Source organism: Prionailurus bengalensis, chromosome D3 (genome assembly GCF_016509475.1).
Source record: "Prionailurus bengalensis isolate Pbe53 chromosome D3, Fcat_Pben_1.1_paternal_pri, whole genome shotgun sequence".
NCBI classification, from domain to species: Eukaryota; Metazoa; Chordata; class Mammalia; order Carnivora; family Felidae; genus Prionailurus; species Prionailurus bengalensis.
The window spans coordinates 80,300,279-80,320,711 of record NC_057356.1 but is presented as its reverse complement, the minus strand read 5'-3'; the positions used below and the strand labels follow the sequence as shown (position 1 = coordinate 80,320,711).

Below are 20,433 nucleotides of genomic sequence, written 5' to 3'. Positions count from 1 at the left end.
CTAGCCACAGAAATCAAAACATTTTTAAGGGAAATATTAGACAATAAGCCATTTTTAAAAATAAAATTTTTGAAGAGGAAAATCTTTCCAAGCAGGATATAAAACTCTGAAACCATTAGAGAAAAGATTGATAAATCTGACTATCTAAAAAAAATTAAACTGTCTACACGGCCAAGAAGTAGCAACAAACGGGTCCTTTAACAAATAACTCTTACAAATCAGCAAGACCAATAAAAAGTGGGGAGGACTGAAAAAACCATCCACAAGAAAGTGCACATACAGACTAAATACAGACTCAACTACAGACTAAAATGAGAAAGTCTTCCTCTCTGAGACTAGCAAAGATGAGAGATTGAGAGTATATGTCTGCTGTGTGGTTGCAGAGATACAAACATAAGGAAGGCTTCTGGGGTGTAGAGCGTTGCTACCTCCTTAGAATTTAGAAACATCACTTATTAAAAAATGTATAACTTATGACCAATTTCAATTCTAGAAATTTCTCTTACAGATAAATGTATCATATGTGTTAAGAAACATATGTGGACATTCCCTGTAATACTGGTTGTAGCAGTTTAAAAATATTCAGACTCCAAATGGCCATAAAACATAATGATTAGTTATGATACAACTAAAAATAGATTATGTAGCAAATAAAAAAGCAGCAGTCTTTTTACATGTACCAATGTGTACATGTATGTATATTTAATGAAAAGATTAAGTGGCAGAAAAGTCTGTATAGGATAATTCAATGTGCACAGTGTAGGAAATATACACAAATGCATAAAATCAAAGTCATGTACGTGCACAGAAAATTTCTGAAAAGTTATGTAAGATTTTTAATGAAGGTTATTTCCAGTGACCAAATTTGGAGAAAGGGCAATTTGAGACTTTTGGCATCACACCTTCCTTTACATTCTTCACGAACAGCTTCAATAGCACCTTTATAAAGGACTTACACACACACACACACACACACACACACACACACACACGCCTCTGTGATTATCACTGAGGAGAACCCTAAAAACTGTAATAAGGAGTCAGACATACACTTCTTAATTGTCATCTTGGCCAGGAGCCAAATTTCTAAAAGTGGCTCCTTCGTAGTTTTTCTCCTCTGAAAATCTCCACCTTATAGAAAAGTTGCAAATATGGTAAAAAAAAATCTATTTCTGAACCATAAATAACTCATCTCTGACAGCCCAACACCTGGCAAGACATTAGCATTTCCTACAAAGACATCCCTACTGCAATCATATCAGGACACTAACACTGAAAAGTTAATACCTAATCCTCAGACCCCATTTAAGTTCTCCCAGCTAATTCCTAAGTGTCCTTTTCACCACAAAGGCCCAGCTGCCACCACAGCTCCTCATGGTGTTAAGAGGTCAGGCCCTGTAGTTTGTGGAATGGTCCCGATGTGGGTCTGTCTGATGTTTCCTCACAGCAGGAACGTAACAGGGCTAGGCTGTGTTCTTTTGCTACAGCCTATTGTGTGCTAATTCTGACTGACCCCCTCACTCATCAAGTTCAAGTTAGGGATTAAAGTGGTATCTGTCAGGTTTCTCCACTCTAAAGCCCTCTTCTCCTCCCTTTATGAATAATAAGCATTATTTTGTGGGAAAGGACTTTGATACTGTAAATATCCTCAAATGTTCAATCTATTCATTTATTATTTACACTAACACAGACTCATGGTTTCCTATTTTATTCAATATTACTGTTTTATTTATTTAGATGTTCGATTTGCTCCAGATCTGACCACTAGGAGTCCCTTCAAACTGGCTTCTGTGTCCTTTTGACCAAACCACTTAATTCTTTGAGCACTTCCTTGCTTTTGGGTACAAGAGGCTCATCTTGTACTTTTCCTGCCCTGGCCCTGCAATCGGCTTTTTCCTCCAAGGAGCCCTAGTTGTGCTCCTTGGTGGAGAATGGTATCATAAGTCAAGCTCTGGACACCAGGTATTCCCATTGCTACAGGCTATGGCTGCTTCCAGACCCTGTCTTTCTTTCCTTTCTTCTTTTTATATGTTGATTCATTTACTGTGAGAGGAGCACAAAGGAGTCACGAGTTGGGGAGCGGCAGAGATAGGGAGAGAGAGAAAACCAAGCAGGCTCCACACTGTCAGCATAGAGACCGACGTGGGTGGGACTTGAACCTACAAACAGGGAGATCATGACCTGAGCCAGATGCTTAACTGTCGAGCCACCCAGGTGCCCCCAGACCCTTTCAATAAACAGAGCCAGGGAATATATGTGTACACACACAACCATATTTCTGTATCTTCCTATATATACCCCAAATCATGATACACCCAATATCTTCAATTCCAATCAGACACTTCAGGGTTCATTCTAGTTTTCTTCTTTTCTATAGTGTAACTCCCTTCTCCAACAGAGAGACACTTGGTCCTCACTATTCTTAACATACTAATTAGGTCAACTCCCCGTGGTAATGCTTTCCCACTGTTGCCCTACCCACCTCCTGTGTACGTGCCCTCCTGACACCAGCAGAGCTCGAATGCCCTGCCAGCCGCCTCTCAGGTGCACGCCCTCTGACACACTGTGCCAGCCTCCCAGCACCATCCCCGTGACTGAATGACTCCTCCTTCCACTTGGGGTCCCTTTGCTAGTCCATTAGGGCACACCCCCTAAAACCATTGCTGCTGACTGCCTTGCTCTGTTCCACTGAGTGGCTTTATGACTTTCTTGTTCAGGAGGGGCGGGGGGAAAAGAGGACAGGAACTGATGATCACTCTTTAAAAGTCAAGTCCTACAAAAAACCTAGACACTGATATTCCTGAGACTTGAACCATAGTTTAGCATAGCTCCCAGAGCACACATGCATGAAGTTTTAAAGTAACAGATTAAGCTGAATAATAAATATCTGAGAACATGGAAGAGTATTTCAGAAATAGTACCAGGGGGAGGAAAACCAGATCTATCAGCTATGAACAAACTATAAAATTCTAATAATTAAAAAGTGATCCTTGAACAAGAATGAGATTGTCGCAAGGAAAAATCCATGAACAGGTTACATACCTATGAATGAAGGAAATCAGTAATATAGGAAAGAATCAATTCACTGTTTGGAAAGAAAAATAGATTTAGATCCTGACTTCACTTGGTACAACAATATAAATCCAAACTGATGAAAGGAACAATAAGAGAAACTATCACACACACAAAAAGTACACCGATCGTGTTTCGAAAGATGGATAGCCTCAAGTTTTTTTAAATAAGTGACTATATGTGGCCCAAACTCAAAGGTTACCAAGTGACCAGCCAGTCTCATTCCTATTGTCAGAGCCCCTCTTCTTCCCTAGACACAAGCCTCTCTGCTATTTTATTGCTTATTTTTCAGAGATAATCTTTGCACACAAACATGTACATATCCTTTAAAACGGTGACATTCTACTAGCTGTTCTCACCTTGCTCTTGCTCTCTATTGTTCTTTTTCAATAAGGCCACACGGTATTCCTGTGAATGAATGTCCCATGAGTTAACCAAGTCTCCATCAACATCTAGCTGTTTCTAGTCTTTTGTAGTCAAATATTACAACAGTAAACATCTGAAACACTCATCTTTGCATACAGTGGGAATACACTTGTATGATAAATTACAAGAAGTGGAAGTCGTCAAAGGTTACCTGCACTTAAGTTGTGATATCGCCAAACGGCTTTCCATAGAAATTTTACCAGTTTATGTAACTGGCCATGAGTACCTACCAAACTTCTGGATCTTTGCATATTCAACAGGTTGAACAGAAACTCACGTAAGGTGAAAAACCTGTGCGCTGAAAACTGTAAGACACTGAGACGACACAAATAAATGGGAAGATAGATAGTCCATGCTTATTGATTAGAAGAATATTGTTAAAATGTCTATACTTCCCAAAGCAATCTACAGATTCAATGTAATCCTATATCCAATAGTATTTTTCATAGAACTAAAACAAATCCCACTAAAACATATGGAACCAACAAAAACCCCAAACAGCCTAGGCAAACTTGAGAAAGATGAATAAACCTAGAAGTATCACAATCCCAGATTTCAAACTATATTACAAAGCTACAGTAATCAAAACAGTATGGTAACACAGACGCACAGTTCAATGGAACAGAATACAGAGCCCAGAAATAAACTCACACTTTTAAGGGCAATTAATTTATGACAAGGGACACAAGAACACACAACAGGAAAAAGACAGTCTCTTCAATAAATGGTACTGGGAAACTGCACAGCTTTGTGCAAAAGAATGAAACTGTACCATTTTCCTAAGCCATACACAAAAATTTGGTGTAATAAACTCAAAACAGATTAAAGATCTAAACGTGAGATAGGAAACCATAAAACTTCTAAAAGGAAACATAGACAGTAAACTCTTGGACACTGGCCTTAGCAATATTTCTCTGGATCGGTCTCCTCAGGCAAGGGAAACAAAAGCAAGAATAAACTATTGGTACTACATCAAAACAAAAAGCTTTTGCACAGGGGCACCTGGATGGCTCAGTTGGTTAAGCATCTGATTCTTGGTTTCAGCTGAGGTAATGATCTCATCAGGCTCAGCACTGCTGGTGTGGAGCCTGCTTGAGATTCTCTCTCTGCCCCTTCCCCGCACGTGCGTGCGCACACTCTCTCTCTCTCTTTCTCAAAATAAACTTAAAAAATAAAGCTTATACACAGCAAAAGCAATCATTAACAAAATGAAAAGGCAACCCTATGAATGGGTGAAGAAATTTGCAAATGATATATCCAATAAGGGGCTAGTAACCAAAATATATAAAGAACTTCTAGAACTCAACACCAAAAAACCCACAAATAATCTGCTTAAAAATGGGCAGAGGACCTGAGCATATGTTTGCCAAAGAAAACACACTGATGGCCAACAGACACATGAAAAGATGTTCAATATCACTAATCACCAGGGAAATGCAAATCAAAACCCAATGATATCATCCTATGCCAGTCAGAACGGCTAGTATCACAAAGACAAGAATAACAAGTGTTAGTGAGAATGTGGAAAAAACGGAACCCTTATGCACTGTTGGTGGGAATGTACACTGGTGCAGCCATTATGGAAAAGAGTAATGGAAAACAGTATGAAAGTGTCTTAAAATATTAAAAATAGAAATATCATACAATCCAGTAATACCACTTCTGGATATTTAGCCAAAGAAAATGAAAACACTAATTTGAAGAGATACATGCAGCCCTGTATTTACTGCAGCCTTATTCAAAATAGCCAAGACACGGAGGCAACCTAAGTGCCTGTCAATAGATGAATAAAGAAGATGTGGTGTACAGAATGAAATATTACTCAGCCATTGAAAGAGAATGCCATCTTGCCATTTGGGACAACATGGATGCACCTAGAGGGTATTATATTAAGTGAAGTAAGCCTGAAAAAGACAAATACCATACGATTTCACTTATATGTGGAATCTAAAAAACAAATGAACAAACCAACAGAAACAGGCTCACATACAGAGAACAAACTGGTGGTTACCAAGGGGAGGGGGTAGAGGGATGGGTGAAACAGGCAAAGGGGACTAACAGGTACAAACTTCCAGTTATAAAATAAATAAGTCATGGGATGAAAAACAGAGCACAGACTATCGCCACTAATATTGTAATAACTCCGTATGGTGACAGATGGTAGCTACACAGTTTGTGCTAAGTGTACTGTATTATACATAATTGTCAAATCACTGTTACATACCTGAAACTAACACAATATTGGATGTCAACTACATATTTCAACTAAAACTAAATTTGGAAAATTTTTAAAATTTTAATATTTATTTATTATTGAGTGAGACAGAGTACAAGCAGGGGAGGGGACACAGAATCCCAAGCAGGCTCCAGGCTCTGAGCTATCAGCACAGAGCCCACCACAGGGCTCGAACCCACTGACCACAAGATCATGACCTGAGCCGAAGTCAGACGCTCAACCAGCTGAGCTACCCAGGTGCCCCTAAATTCAGAAAGTTTTTAAATTAAAAATGTTTTAAATGTAGTAGCCACCTAAAAAATCAAAACTCAAGGTTTTAATTTGTATTTCTGATTATGAGCTTTTCATATGTTCAAATGATGCCTAAAAGTCCAGTTTCTCTGTGCTATTTGTTCATATATGCTCCCATTTTCTCCCTTGCTTTGGACTATTAGTTTTCATTACATTATTGATTTTTAGGAGGTTTTTTTTTAATAAGAAAGAAGTTATTATAAGTATTTTTTCCCTGAATTTGAAGTTTGTCTTCACTTTGTTTGTAGTATATTTTGTTCTTTAAATTATGTAGAAGTTGGATTTCTGAATGCTTAAATTTCCATTTTTAATGGTTTCTAGGTATCATGATACTTAGTAAAAATTTTTTTCATACACATACTAGAAATTTCACGTTTTCTTTCTTGCATTTAAATCTCTGAGCCATCTAGATTTAACTTTGATGTAATGAATGACACATAGTTCCAGCCTAACTTTCCCCCCATATATCTACAGTGATGTACCTAACATTTAATAAACAACCTACGAATGACTTTCTTTAGTGAAGAGATAAAACAGAAACATAGAAACAAAGACTGACAAACCTAACAGAATATTCTAAACTTCATTTCAAAAATCATCACTAACTGGATGACTGAATGGCTCAGTTAAGCGTCTGACTCTTGACTTCAGCTCAGGTCATGATCCCACAGTTCGTTGAGTTTGAGCCCCGCATTAGGCCTGCACTGCCAGAGCAGAGCCTGCTTGGGATTCTGTCTCCTCCTCTCTCTGCCCCTCCCCTGCTTGCTCTCTCTCTCTCCAAATAAATAAACTTAAAAAAAAAAAATCATCACTAACTGAAAAATACTGTATTACTAAAGATACGTTGTAAAAACCACTAAGATTCAAAAATATAAATTGATAAAGGACAGCTGATCTTACAAAATATAAAAATGGCTAAACTTACAAAAAAGATACTGAATTTCACTAATAAAGAAAATGAAAATTAAGCCAATGAGATCATCATTCACCTGTCAAATTAGCAAATATTTTTTAAGTGATACTCAAAGCTAGTCAAGCTGTGATAAACAAGGAAGTTCAAACACTAAGCACATGTACTCCTACTTACATAACTTTTTCATTAAAAAAAAAATAATAATATATGTGTTATTAGGGATCCTAAAAGAGGATCCTACTCTTTACATCAGTAAATCAATTTCAAAGAATCTCTCTTCAGTAATTACTCATAAATCTGGAAAATGTTTTAGGCACAAAAATGGTCAAAACTCTGGAAAATACCCCAGAAAATGGTCTTTCTTCCTCAAAACAGAGAAAGAGTCAGAGGAATGATGTACGGCCAGATGGGGAAGATATTCTGTAGCCACTCGAAATGATCTTGAAGAATTAAATAAAAAATGCTTAGAATTTGAGAACATAGGATAGAAAACTGCACATCTAATATTACAGGCAAAACAAAAAAAAAAAGGAAAAATGAAAAAGGCCAATATTAAGTTATTTGAATAACTGTCATCTTTTCATTACTTTTCTGTGTCTTCCAAATGTTCTATGTCGAGCAGTTGTCAGATTTACCAAGAAAGCCCCAAACTACCTAAATACACTGAATGACTATATGGAACACTGTAACACACCAAGATTGTATTATATTTTATCACTCTGAATTGGAGCAGTATGCAACAGAACTCTGAGGCTACTACTGGTCAGCCGCGGGATCTCGGGCAAGGTAAGGAGCTCGGTTTGAACCCGAGGCCTAGCAGCACGCAGCGTCAGGCTGGAACAAAGCGCACCCTGAAGCCAGCACAGCCAAGGTAGCGGCACACAGCGATCTGCTCCCGAAGACGTAAAGATGCACACTCTGTGGCTCCCCACACCCCACAGGCTGCCATTCGGCATCCTCACTCCCTCCTCCAGCGCAGATTCCCCGCCCCGGTCCATGCTGCCAGATGCCCCTCCACCCCCACCCCCCCAAGTGTCACAGCTGGAGAAGCTCCCTCCTGAGCCACTTCAGAGGCAGTGGTCTGAGAGCCTGCTCGACGAGCACTCCACGGACCACGAGCATCTCTGCAGCCTACCGGAATCCCAGGACAGTGCCCACGGCGGGACCGTGGAGTCTGAATCTGCACCTCAACGACATCCCCAGGGATGCATAAGCCCATGGCTTCTGAGTAGCGCAGGAGACCCAGGAATTCAACCAACTCTTCCTCACCATCACCACCCACCCTCACCGGTCTCAACCCTGGAAAGCTGTGACCACGCCCTAGCGCTCCTGTTCTTTCTCTGAACCTTCCTGCCGTGCCCTCTGCGAGGCCCCACGTATCCGGGCTCTTCAAGGAACGGATCTGCACCTCCTTATTCAGACCAAAATCCCACTAGCCCCTGGGGTCTGGCTGTCCTCACGGCCCGTTCGGGTGGGGTGCCCATTCCCCACTCACAAGGGCTGCAAGGGTGGGGGCACCCCCTCAAAGCCACCTTTCAGCCACTCCACCTGCCAAGGTGGTCACACACCTACCTTCTGGTCGTGTTCCCACATTCGTACTCAGCTTGGCCCCCGCCTGTCTCCTCCACCCCCAGCGTTCCATAGTCCTGGGGGACTTCAAACTCCACGTGGGTGAGCGGCAAACCCTTCGAGCTCTTTGCTTGGCTGCCTTTCCACCAGTGACCTCTGTCTTCCATCTCCTCTCTTACTCCAGTCATTCACTTCCACACGCACATCCTGGACCTTGTCACACGATGAACAAATGGATACACTCTCCTTCCCAGATTTCGGCTTCTCTCCATCGAGGAGTAAACACTCACCCCTTCTTCCCAGCCCCACCCAACCTGAAAAGGCTCACCGGGTGCCCCCCTCCCCCGTCAGAGGCAGAGGGCCGCTATACTAAACGACGCCCATCTCTGCTCACCTCTGCCTCAGCAAGGCTACTTCACTGGGCCGTCTCAGACTCCGCTCAGAGGGCAGAAAGGAAGTCCCACTCAAGCCCTGACTCAAAGTCACAGATGTTCCAATGTTGCTTTTCCGTATTTTACTTACTAATAACTGGAAGTTTCCAATAAAACAGCATTTGTTTCCTCGGCCATTACTCCTTAATTTCTCTCCCCTAAAGGGAAGCCCTCAGAGAGGGGCGAGCAAAACAATTACCACCCACTACGGAGACCACACCCCAAACCTCTAACAATCACCGGGAACTCTCTCACCTCAGAACGCCCTAACCCACACATTTCAGGCTCATTTCAACTTGATTCTGTCTGCCTACTTACTTGCTTACTCCCTGACACCTCTTCTCCAGCTGCGGTGCACTCTACGGTCAGACTCCATCTTCGCTCTGTGAATGTGTCCAAAAACCTCACACTCTTCCCTAAATTCCCTTGCCCCACCTGTCCCTTCATCACATCCAAGAACGTCCTTATCCCACGACCTGCTATCCTAACGCTTGAACCTGAAATGCTCGCAAGATGTTTTCAAAATCCACACAGCACGACAGACTGATACCACTGTCATTTACTGATACTCAATGGGCTCCAAACCTGGCCAGCTTATGGGGTTTCCTTTATCGGGTTGTTCATCATCCTCCCCCGCAACTACTGTTTAAGTCCCTTTTGCTCTCAAACACTTGATCCCCGCCCCCGCCCCCCCCTTATATCCACTCTTAAGCAAACTCTTACTTTAGGAAAAAAAATACAAGCCATCAGGCAAGAGATCCTTCAACTTCCCATCACGAAACAAGTACATTTACCCACATCCACACCCGTCCTGCCCACACAGGACCTTGTGCCACCGTTGCTGAGCTCGCCGGTGTGTTCGCCTCTTCGTCACGGCCCGGGGCACGCAGGGTGCTCCGGGGGCCGACCCACGCCCGGGCCTCAGCCAGCGTGGACACACCATCACCGGGCCGAGCCATCACCGCTGCAAGCTCGCCACCGGACAGAAGAGCAGGCGTGCGAGGAAGTGTTCATCTCCCTTCACCTTCCAACCTGTTAGCCTGATCTTCCGTCTTACTTGACAACTTAGAACAAAAAACCTTTCCCAAGTTGAGTTCTTGGACAAGGAACCCTTTCAATAAATATTTTATGGAGAAAATAGGAGGTTCACTGAATGTCTGCAGATTTTAGAAGCAATTATTCATGATATCAGAGAGCCAAAAGTCCAACGATAAAAATAATTAGTTTGATGTTTCCTGCTGTGAGCCTAGACCTAAAATAACATGTAGATTAAAAGTCCATTTTAAAAAGTACTCCACAGAAAAAATCTCTTGTCATCTCCCTCAAACTCCGTTCTAAGTCCTCCACTGCCAACGAACCTGTCTGTGATGCTGTGGTGACAGCATCAGGCAAACTGTTACCTTAGGATGGGCTCTAGGTCAGGATGTCGCCGTTCTTCCCTTTTCAACGAACCCTGATTCAGGGCTCTTAAGATGGTCTTGTCAAAAGTCTCGGAAGACACTTCCTTTGGGAGCTAGAAAAGAAAAACCGCAAGGCCAATGTTAAGTTTCTCACTTACTGCTAAGTATGTTACAAATCAGAGGCATAAAGGGAGACAAATGTCTCTTGCTCAGTAATCATCCCAAAGCAGTTCCTCTCTACATCTTCAAGACACAGGCCCCGTACTGAAGCAGCGTAGATCTTTCTACTAGGAAAGTCTTCTGCCTTCTGGGCACACATCGGGGCTCTGCAAAGGTGCAGAATAACCCCGGCAGGATTCAGTGTGCTTCTGGGACATGCCTGCATATCCCTCACATTCTAAGTTCCACATGCCACACGAAAAGGACACCCACGCCAAGGTTCTTTAGTTAAACGGAACATTCTGCATAGCATAGCTACAATTATTTTAATCCTCAAACAGTACTCTGTGAAGTGTTATCTCTGCATTTATAGTGATCACCTTAGTACCTCCTGTTTCACATCTGAATCCCAGGCAATGTCAGACCACCAGTGCTATGCACCAAATAAAAAGAAACATGGGGTGAAAATTCTCCATCCTGCTTACATAAAAAGCACTAATTGAAGGGTTGGGAACCTTTCCCTCAACATGATGAAGGTGCCCTCACAGCAATGGACCAGAAACCACAGACAGACACACACACACACACACACACAATAATCACTGGGCCAAGAAAGTTTTTATTTAAAAAACAAAATTTAAGTCATTCTGTTTATTAACTAGCTTCTTAAAATTCCTAATAAATTGATTTATAAAATTAGCTTTCTGATGTTTGAAACTTGACTTCTGATGGTCTTTACACAATGAACTCCTGGATTACCGGTGCTTTCACTAACATTAAGAGTAGAGCCATTCACGCAGTATCGAAAGCGCTGCAGGAACAGAACAATCTACACAAATTGTCAGTTTACGTGTTGAACTGGAGAACCCAAAGCAAGAATTCTTTTGACAAACAAGCATTTTGAGTCAACGATTCCGAAATGGAAAATTTAACAACAACAGCATAAAGTATTACTAATTTTAGGCAGTGAGACTATGGCATCAAGATGTTTTGTCAGAATGAAGCTCTTCCTGGTTCTTTTATAACCCGGTAAGGCTGAGGGCCCTGCTGGCCACGCACCACTGTGGAGGGCATGTCCTCTGATCACTAACAGGAAGAAACAAGTTCTGCATCTACACATTTCCCCAAAAATGGCTATTTCAACATTTACACTTAAATACTATTTTAATACAGATTAAGGACACTAGGCATATTTCATATTGCCCATTTTAAACATATCTCCTGAATTTCTGTACACAGCCAAAGAAAACCTGCTTCAGTGGGGAACTATGTTTCCACTATCGAATCACTGATGGTTCTTCTAAGTGCAGGAAGGCAAGAGTATATAAATTTTCACCTAGTCAATGACTGTTCATGTGATTGGGCAGAGTGCGGATATGCAGTCATCAGTATTTGCAAAATGCTTTATTTTCAAGTGGTTTTTATCTTCAATTTCCAAGGACTATTTCCAGTCCTAGAGGAAGGCACATTTGCTAAAAATACATCTTTAAATCATGTCTCTTCTATTCTAGTCCCTTCTGAATTTCCTCACCTCTCGGCCTTCCTTCCAGTACCCAGACTCCCAGAGCTGGGCCCCAGCTCAGCCTTGAACCAGCTCAGACTACTGAAAGATCTTTCTCCTCACTATTACAAGCTTCTCTTTAAAAACACTGAGGCCTAATGGAGAACCATCTACAAAACCCCATTACAATTTACTTTTTGTAACTCTTCTCATTCAACACTCATCCATTCAGTCAACAAATATTCAAATCGAACCCTGTCCCAGGTACTGTTTTAGGCACTGTGGATATAGCAGTGAAAGATGCAACAAAAACCCTGCCTCCACGGAGCTGCCATTCTCGCAATGAGAAACAGACAGGTGTCAGATGCAGTTTCTAAGCAGCAACAGCAGGGGAAGGGGGCTTGGATGCGAGGACAGAGGCTGCCATATACACGGAGAAAAAAAGGACTGGAAAGCACTGACCTCAAACTCACTCTTCCACATTATAGCAAACAGTAAGTGCAGTTAAACAGCATCTACAAAAGTTAAAGGTTGTTAGTATGTACAGGCTATCAAAAGGACAGGTTTTGCTCTTAACTTTTGTAGATGATTTTAAAAGGAAGGTAAAAAGGTGAAAAGATATGTGGTTGACTTGAGGGGATATTTTATAATAGGCAATTAGCCTCGAAGCATACAATGTTGCCAATCTTTTAACGTAACTTGATATGGCATCTGTCCTACTTTAGAAAAATTCTATGTTCAAATGTTGGCTAACTGGGAGGATCATAACCATGATTCTGAAGACTGAATCAGTTATTGGGGGCTGTCTTTTTTTAGAGCACTTGAGCTTTCAGAAAAATTGCAGGACTGAAAAAATGAAATCTGTCAAGACAAAGAACCAGCCAAAGCTTAGGGAAACCCAAGAGGAGAGACTCTGCCGGGTGCCAGGCCCCAGGCTGGCAGCCGGTCATGTGCTCTCTCATTAAGTCTCTCAGCACCACTCGGGATAGGCTGGTAGCACCCCCGCCCTAACACGTTAGGTAACCGGCCTTGACGGGTGGCACCGCAAGGTATTTCAGCCTTAGCCTCTATATCCCCGCAACTTACCATCGAGCATTAGAAGTCTGTCACGGGAAGGGCAACACAAGAAAAAGAAACAAAGCACGTTGCTCTCTGACCCAAATGACACCTGCTCATGACGACCTGCCCTTAAACCTTGATAGATTTACTCTGTTGAGATGGAAGAGTCGGACATAAACAGAAGAGATGTTGTAAGTGCACGTGCAGCCGTGGTCCAGGGCGGCCCTCCCAGATGCCTTCAACAGGCAGACCGCCAGCGGGGAGCTATCGTCTCCTTTCTCTGGAAGACAGTGCACACACACCCGGTCCTCCCACGGCTCGCTCTCCTTCCTCACCACGCTGTCTACAGCTGACGGCTCACAAGCTTATGACCTTCGACGAGTGGAAATGCACGGCCCTCCCATCTTTACACGCAGTTAGGTCACTACCCTGAAGTAACAGGAAGCATTCTCGTCCCTGAACCAAGAGGGCCCGGCTCAGAGTAAGCTGCAGGAAAATATTCAAGCTGTCCCTGGGTATTTCCAGCGGAACAAACACTGACAGTCCATCCAACAATGTCCTCCTTAGAGCCAGCACTACCACGCTGCCCCAAGTTCCGCAAGCTGGGGACGAAGAGCCTCTTTCAGCTTTAAGAATGGAGACCCACAATTTAAAAACCAGCACCGTCCTGAAAATTTCAGATGTTGTAAGTTCAATAACCACATCACACCTTGACCCAAAAGTCAGTAACTGAGTTGGGAAAGTTTCCTGTTTCTGGACTTTGTTTTATCTCCTTATTAACAAGAAACTTTAAAATATATTTGCTTATTGTAAAATAGCGAAGGTACTGGTTAACCATGTAAACCTGTTTCCTCCTTTTAAAACTGAGCTCTATCCATACACACTTCAATAAAATGAAATTAGCGTCAAAGGAACAGGCACGAATTTGAACAAAATGACTTAAGAAACCTTTTACTTCTTCAAATCTGTATGTTTCCACGATCCCTTATTCTCAATACTCTGTGTCTCTATCACAAGGGGAAGCCGGAACTCAAAGAAGGAATCGATGGACACGTGTTTAAGGAAATCCGCAGACGGAGCCGAAGAGCTGTCACCTCTAAGAACCACAACAAATCCTAACAAGCCTCAACTCATTTTGCAGACGCACTCTTCCACAAGAAGTACCCTTGCAAGCTGCCACCATTAATAGTTATCTCGGCAAGAACCAGGAATCAGGTTCCTTTTTTTTTTTTTAACGTGGAAAATCCTTCGTTTCCTTGTATTGGTAATGTAAGAAAATTTACGTTTAGAATAACAGGACATTTTGTACAGACAGTGGAGAGTTCTAAGTCAACCTTTATATAACATGGTTAAATCTTCTTGGTGTCTGTTTTGATATTGAGGTTTTTGGTTCTACATATTATGTAAAAACCATTTTAACAACAAAATCTATAATTTTACCTTCAGTAGAAATTCTTGTAGTTCTTGGTGGGTTTTTGTTACTGTTGTGACTGAAAGATCAGACCAATTTACCTGATTTAAAAAAAACACACATATTATATGGTTATTTCTTAGGCGGGAACCAGATGAAAAAAAGCCATGTGTAAAACAAAGGGCCTTACTTAAATCTTAAGATTAACAATTAGAAATATAAAGTTAATCTGGCATTGTCAGAATTTCTTCAAAATTGTTAAAGTTAACTGTACATTGACATACTCTACTCAAAAAACTTTAATAATTCCTTTGAAATCGCATGGTTCTTTTAAAAAGTTGCCTTTAAAAATGTGACTGTATTTTAGTAATTTTTCAAAAGGGAAAGTTGAAGGACTCTAAGATGAAACTTGACGGTATAAAACTATATACCAAGAAAGGTAAAAATTGTACCTCCTGGAACTTATTACATATAAATTCTTCAGAGAAATAACTAGAGTTTACTGCTCCTCTGTGGTAAGTACTATAGTATTATTTTTATGGGGGTTTATGGCTTATGAAGAGATTTCATCTTTACCTCAATTCTTTAAAATCCTATTAAAGTGTGGAGGGCAGGTCTGACTACCTCCATTTTCAGATGGAGGAACTAAAATTCAAAATGGTTAATGTACTTAGACGTGACCCTAAGTGAGCAGAAGAGCCAGACTGGAATCTATTATGCCATTTTACCTCTCAGACACTTTGAATTTCATGGACTTGAGGACGGTCCACTGATAACGTCTACATTACAATTATCTGAGCCAAGTAGACACTCAAACTGTGCAAATGCCTAAGGCTCACCAAGTAATCATACCATTATTAATCAGATATTTAAGAACAGATGCAAAATTGTATCTACCAACCCTTAAAGCAAATATCCTTATTAACTGGCACATCTTTTAGATGTTTTTTAATTATTCAACGTTCGTTGAGCAGCAACTTATGTGAGACACTGTTCTCAGTGAAAGGGACACAGGAGGGGACAAGACGGCCAAAGTCTCTGCTGGCTGAGGTCAGGGTCTAATTCGTGGAGACCCATTACAACAAATGAATATTTAAGAATTCCCATCAGTGAGCAGGGCTCCAGAGACAATGAACACGGCGTGGCACAGGAGCAGGACAGCACGTCAGAAGGGTGCCAAGCAAGACCTCACGGGAGGGAGCGTTTAAGCCAGGCTAGGACTTGAAGGGACATGAGCTGTGCCATGGTCTGGGGAAGACTGTTCCAGAGCTAAGCTGGGGATGAAAAAGGCTTTCGGGAAGGAACAAGCTAAGAGCTCCAGCAACAAAAGGAGAGCTAGTGTAACTGAATGAAGAGAGCACGGCGGCTTATGCCATGCGTTACGAAAAGGTTAAGTAAAACATTCGGAGATAAGGATTTAAAATTTGTAAACTGAGGATACGTCTCCCACAAAGCAGAAGCCAGAGTTCTGAAATTCATTCACCAAACATACTAAGCAAGTCAGATATGGTGGGATGACGGAGGATGAAGATTCCTGCTCTCCATTAGATACTAACCAACTAGAGAGGAAAAACATGTAACCCAAATAGAAGAGTCTGGAAAATTTATGATGGTGGCATGCCTTGAATGAATGGAAACACATTCTGCTGGAGGATCAGAAATGACTTGGTGACAAAGGTACAGCTAAAGTGTGGCAAGCAATACCTTTGGGGAGGAACTGAAGTGAGGGAGCACAGAAACGTGGCGTCGGTCCGTTTAGCTTCAAGGCGTTCAGTCCAACCTCAGGAGAAAGGGCCAGACAGTGAAGCCCAAGCAGGGAGGAATAAGGAAGACGTGGACGAGGAATCCACATTACAGTCAACAGGCAAAAAGGAGACATGGGGAGTAACAGAGCCGGACTCTATGGTTAATTAGACAGCTGTCTGAAGGACAGCATGACAGGAAAGCAATTAGAGATGAGAGGACAAGGCAACAAAGGCCAGGGAATAAAACCTTCATGGAGAAAGAAGAGGAAGAGAAAAGTATCAGGGAAAAACCATTCCAGGAAAAGACAATGCCCGTGATCTTGATTTAAAAAATACTAGTGAAAATGCTTACTTTTACTTTTAAAGACACAACTTCCACCTTAAATTGAAGGCTCTTATTTATTTTGAATAAAATCATCAGGGTAATTTCAATGTGACACAATTAAAAACTCAGCAAACCATGCAGTACATACTGAAAACAGTACATTCCCTTAGTAAGGACAAACTTACGTATACGTACAGCTTCTTCTTAAATTAGCAAACACACTGTAAATTTTTCCAAAGATCAATTTTTCATTTTTCCCCACAAGGTCATTTAACAGTGCATGGGACATCTGTTGGGGGCGAGAGGGGCTTACTTTGAAGGTGTACTCCCAATATTTGTCAGCCCTTTTTCTCTGGACTCCTTTCAACATTATCTTCTCGATGTGCACAGCTGAAAGAAAGAAAACATGCTGACGTGTTCTACAGAGACTAGACGCGTGTTTCAGTTACCCATTGACAAATGTTGAACAATTAAGCTATTTATCTTCATCTTTACTACTGGTCTTAAACCATGAAGAAAACCAAAAAAATGCAGAAGCATAGCAACGTGCCGTTCAACCACAATTTTTTTTCTATATCCATTCAGCATGCTGAGTGCCTAAAGAGTTTCAAGCATTCCGCTGAGCACCAAAAAAATAAAATAAAATGAAATGCACCTACAATAAAGATTCGTTTTCTAGAGGACAATCTTCAAAACTGCTTGTTATTCAAATTATCACAAACATAGCACTTTATTCAATTATTTATGCTTGGTAGGTATAAACCAAAAGAGGTATAGTTTTTGTTTACATTGAAAAAAAAAAACTTTCAAAAGTAATGTATTAAACTGATAAAAAGTTCTTTCCAATTGGGAATTTAAAAATTGTTCAACATGACCCTTAATATCATATAATGGCATTACAAACGTTAAAATGAACTATGAAGGTTCACTATAGCAAAATTTTTCACGATGTATTACACAAATAAAATCGTGGTCATAAGTTACATTAGGAACTCTGAATTGAACTAGGTAAGATGATCAGCTTGTTAATGAAGAAGCAGGCAAATGTGCAATCCCCCGAATTACTCATGTTACACATCCTTTAATAAAAGTATCATCTTGGGGCACCTGGGTGGCTCAGTCAGTTAAGCCTCTGACTTCGTCTCAGGTCATGACCTCACGGTTCATGGATTCGAGCCCCACGTCAGGCTCTGTGCTGACAGCTCAGAGCCTGGAGCCTGCTGTCTCCCTCTCTCTCTGCCCCTCTCCCATTCACGTGCTCTCTCTCTTTCTCTCTCTCTCAAAAATAAACACTAAAAAAAATTTTTTTAATTAAAAAAATAAATAAATAACGAAAACATCATCTTTCAGGAAGTAAATCTCTTTACAAATTGAAGACAGCCAGTCTACTAACCATAATATAAGGACTTGAGGGAGGGAAAAAAAAAAAAAAACCTGTTGCTCAGGGTATAAATAGAAGAAACAGCACTTAAGCAATAATGAGACTGGCAGTAATGAACAAGATAAAGGTCACAGGGAAGAAGTCAGGAGAGTGACTCCACAGACTGGGGTCCTGTTAAATTCAGGGGTCGGGAGATGGAGAAGGAAAGGAAGGGATTTACTTGGAGAGGAAGAAGCTAAAATAGATGAAGCAGAAGACAGAAAGTAACAGAAGTATACAGGAAGAATGAAGATTGTTCTAGATCAGGGACTGCGGGCACTGAAACATAAGATACAGAAATTCGCTGCTAAGCATTCATAACAGACCGAGGAGATACCATTACCAGTATTTTGTGCCAACCTTCCAAATATATAGTGTCTGATGGCCGCTTCTGGGATAATTCCCAACCCCCGCCGCCGTGGGCGAGAAATGTTGAGGATGGAAACGCAAGAAAATCTCAAAAGCCAGGTGAGAAGCCCACAACTCCTGACCAGCGGCAGGAGTGGCTAAGTGGGGGAGGGGAGGGTCTGCCACTTTCAACAGCTTTCCTGCTACCTTCCATGAGGGACGATGCTATTTAAGAAAAACCGTCTGAACTAATGTACATTCAGAAATACAAAGCAGCTCCACTTCTGCAAACTGGCGGGCTAATAAGTCAGGGGCAGGGGACCACTAGGGCATTATGTGTAAGGGAACGTGGCTGGGTCTTCGGCCCTGTCATGACCGATCGGAATCAAGAGGAGGGAGATGAAGTACGGTGAGGACTGGCTGGTAACAGGAGACCCTCCAACCCTCATAAATTAAAACTAGGAAGCACAGAGTACACACATTTGTTTAAAAATAAAGAACATAAGAAAAGTCACCTATAGTACCGCCTTACGGTTGTCAGCATTTGGATGTAGTCTTTTGTTTTTCTAAAACATTTTTATTAAAAAGAGAAGAAAAAGACCTTCGTCGTAAAAGCAAACTCTGCTTTAGGTTACTCACAGATGCAGCGGGGCTGGTTGAAGGAATCTATGAGTCAAGTAGTTTAAGGGTCTTGAATGGCCCTGAATAGGTAATTATATAAACTTTTTTTAAACATTAAACATTCATACCTGTTTTTCCTGAATGAGGAAAAATGCATAACACAAGAAAGATGACTGATGGGACCGAAAGAAGACAAAATGATGTCGTTCTAAGCTGCTATCACTGAGCGTGAGGTACACATCTGAGGCCGCCCAGGTGGCACATACACTTTCCATTTCTGTTTTCCCCTCAACAATTATCCGCCCAGGGTAATGGACTCCCCAAAACGGAGAGAAGTGAGCATCTGAACTCGTTTCCCTACAGATGACAACGTCCTTCCAGTGCCACCATCCCGGTCCTCCTGAAAACCGCATTTCTGCAGGAAGCATAGACTTGCAACACATGGCTTCACTTTCTAACAGAGAACTTCTGTAAAATTTCTTTTTTCAGCAGATGCTGAGCACATTCTCCAGATAAAGCGCTTTCCCAAACACTTTAGGAATACGTTAAGGATTCCGCCCTCCAGAAGTGTGCAACTAGACTTAAGGCAACCGACCACAAGGGAGAACCAGGTCGGCACAAGCCAGGCTGGGCCAAGTGCTGTAAAGCAGGAGCCCAGATGCAGACTCAGAAAAGTGGGGGCCGGGCGTCTGAGCCAAACCTAGGACCTGTAGATTTCTCTACTCCAAAAAAAGAGGGAGAAGAGTTGGGTCAACCAACGTAAACAGTGCTCTGCAGCTGTCCCCGGTAAGGGGACAGAGAACCTACCTTCTCGCTGGGCTCTGTGCGGCGCCGCAGGAAGTCCGTCGTGAGGTATCAGGGCTCGTGCCAGCACGCTGGCCTCATGACTCTGCGGGTAGTCACCGTGAGCGGAGTCACTCTAGAGAAGAAAGAGGGGCACGTGTTCATCCACTCCACAGACTGAGAACAGACAACTCCGTCCAAATACCAGAGTCAAGCCTCATGCTTTTAACAGAAACTATCTTAACGGCAATTTTAGAGACCAGGTAGGTGATTACACAGTCAAGGCAGAAAGGCACAAATTGTAAAAGGTATTCACCGGCAAGGAAAAAGAGAAGCATCAACACTTATTTTCACTTAATAGTAATATTCTATCAATTATTTACTGTCCCAGTTTTCTTGGGACACATTGCACGTTGTTACTCAAAATTCCCAACGATGTCAATTCTAACCAAAGTGACCAGAATCAAAGGAACACATATAAAAGATGCTCTCCTCTATGCTGACCCTCCACATATACAGGAATTGTATTTTTTACATTAATTACTAAGCAATTTTTATTCACTGCTTGATTTTAGTGATAATCTAACAAGATGCTCTGGTAGGGAAAAGTTTTACAAAAGGTTATTATCAAGATCTGCCAAATCTTTCTGAATAAGAATGTGTACAGACAGTGAGTTTACTGTAGTAAATTAGTAATGTTTAAACCACCTAACGGCGACTGGG

General features: G+C 41.7%; 1 protein-coding gene across 1 annotated transcript in view; it reads right to left on the bottom strand.

Annotated features, from left to right (window-relative positions):
• ZCCHC2 (zinc finger CCHC-type containing 2) overlaps positions 1-20,433 on the bottom strand; it is a 62,116-nt gene that overhangs the window by 25,999 nt on the left and 15,684 nt on the right. The window contains exons 2-5 of the mRNA XM_043559030.1: positions 19,735-19,846; positions 16,852-16,928; positions 14,498-14,569; positions 10,339-10,451 (exon numbers count right to left, since the gene is read on the bottom strand). Of these exons, the coding sequence (XP_043414965.1) occupies positions 10,339-10,451; positions 14,498-14,569; positions 16,852-16,928; positions 19,735-19,846 (374 nt within the window). The remainder of the gene's footprint in view (positions 1-10,338; positions 10,452-14,497; positions 14,570-16,851; positions 16,929-19,734; positions 19,847-20,433) is intronic.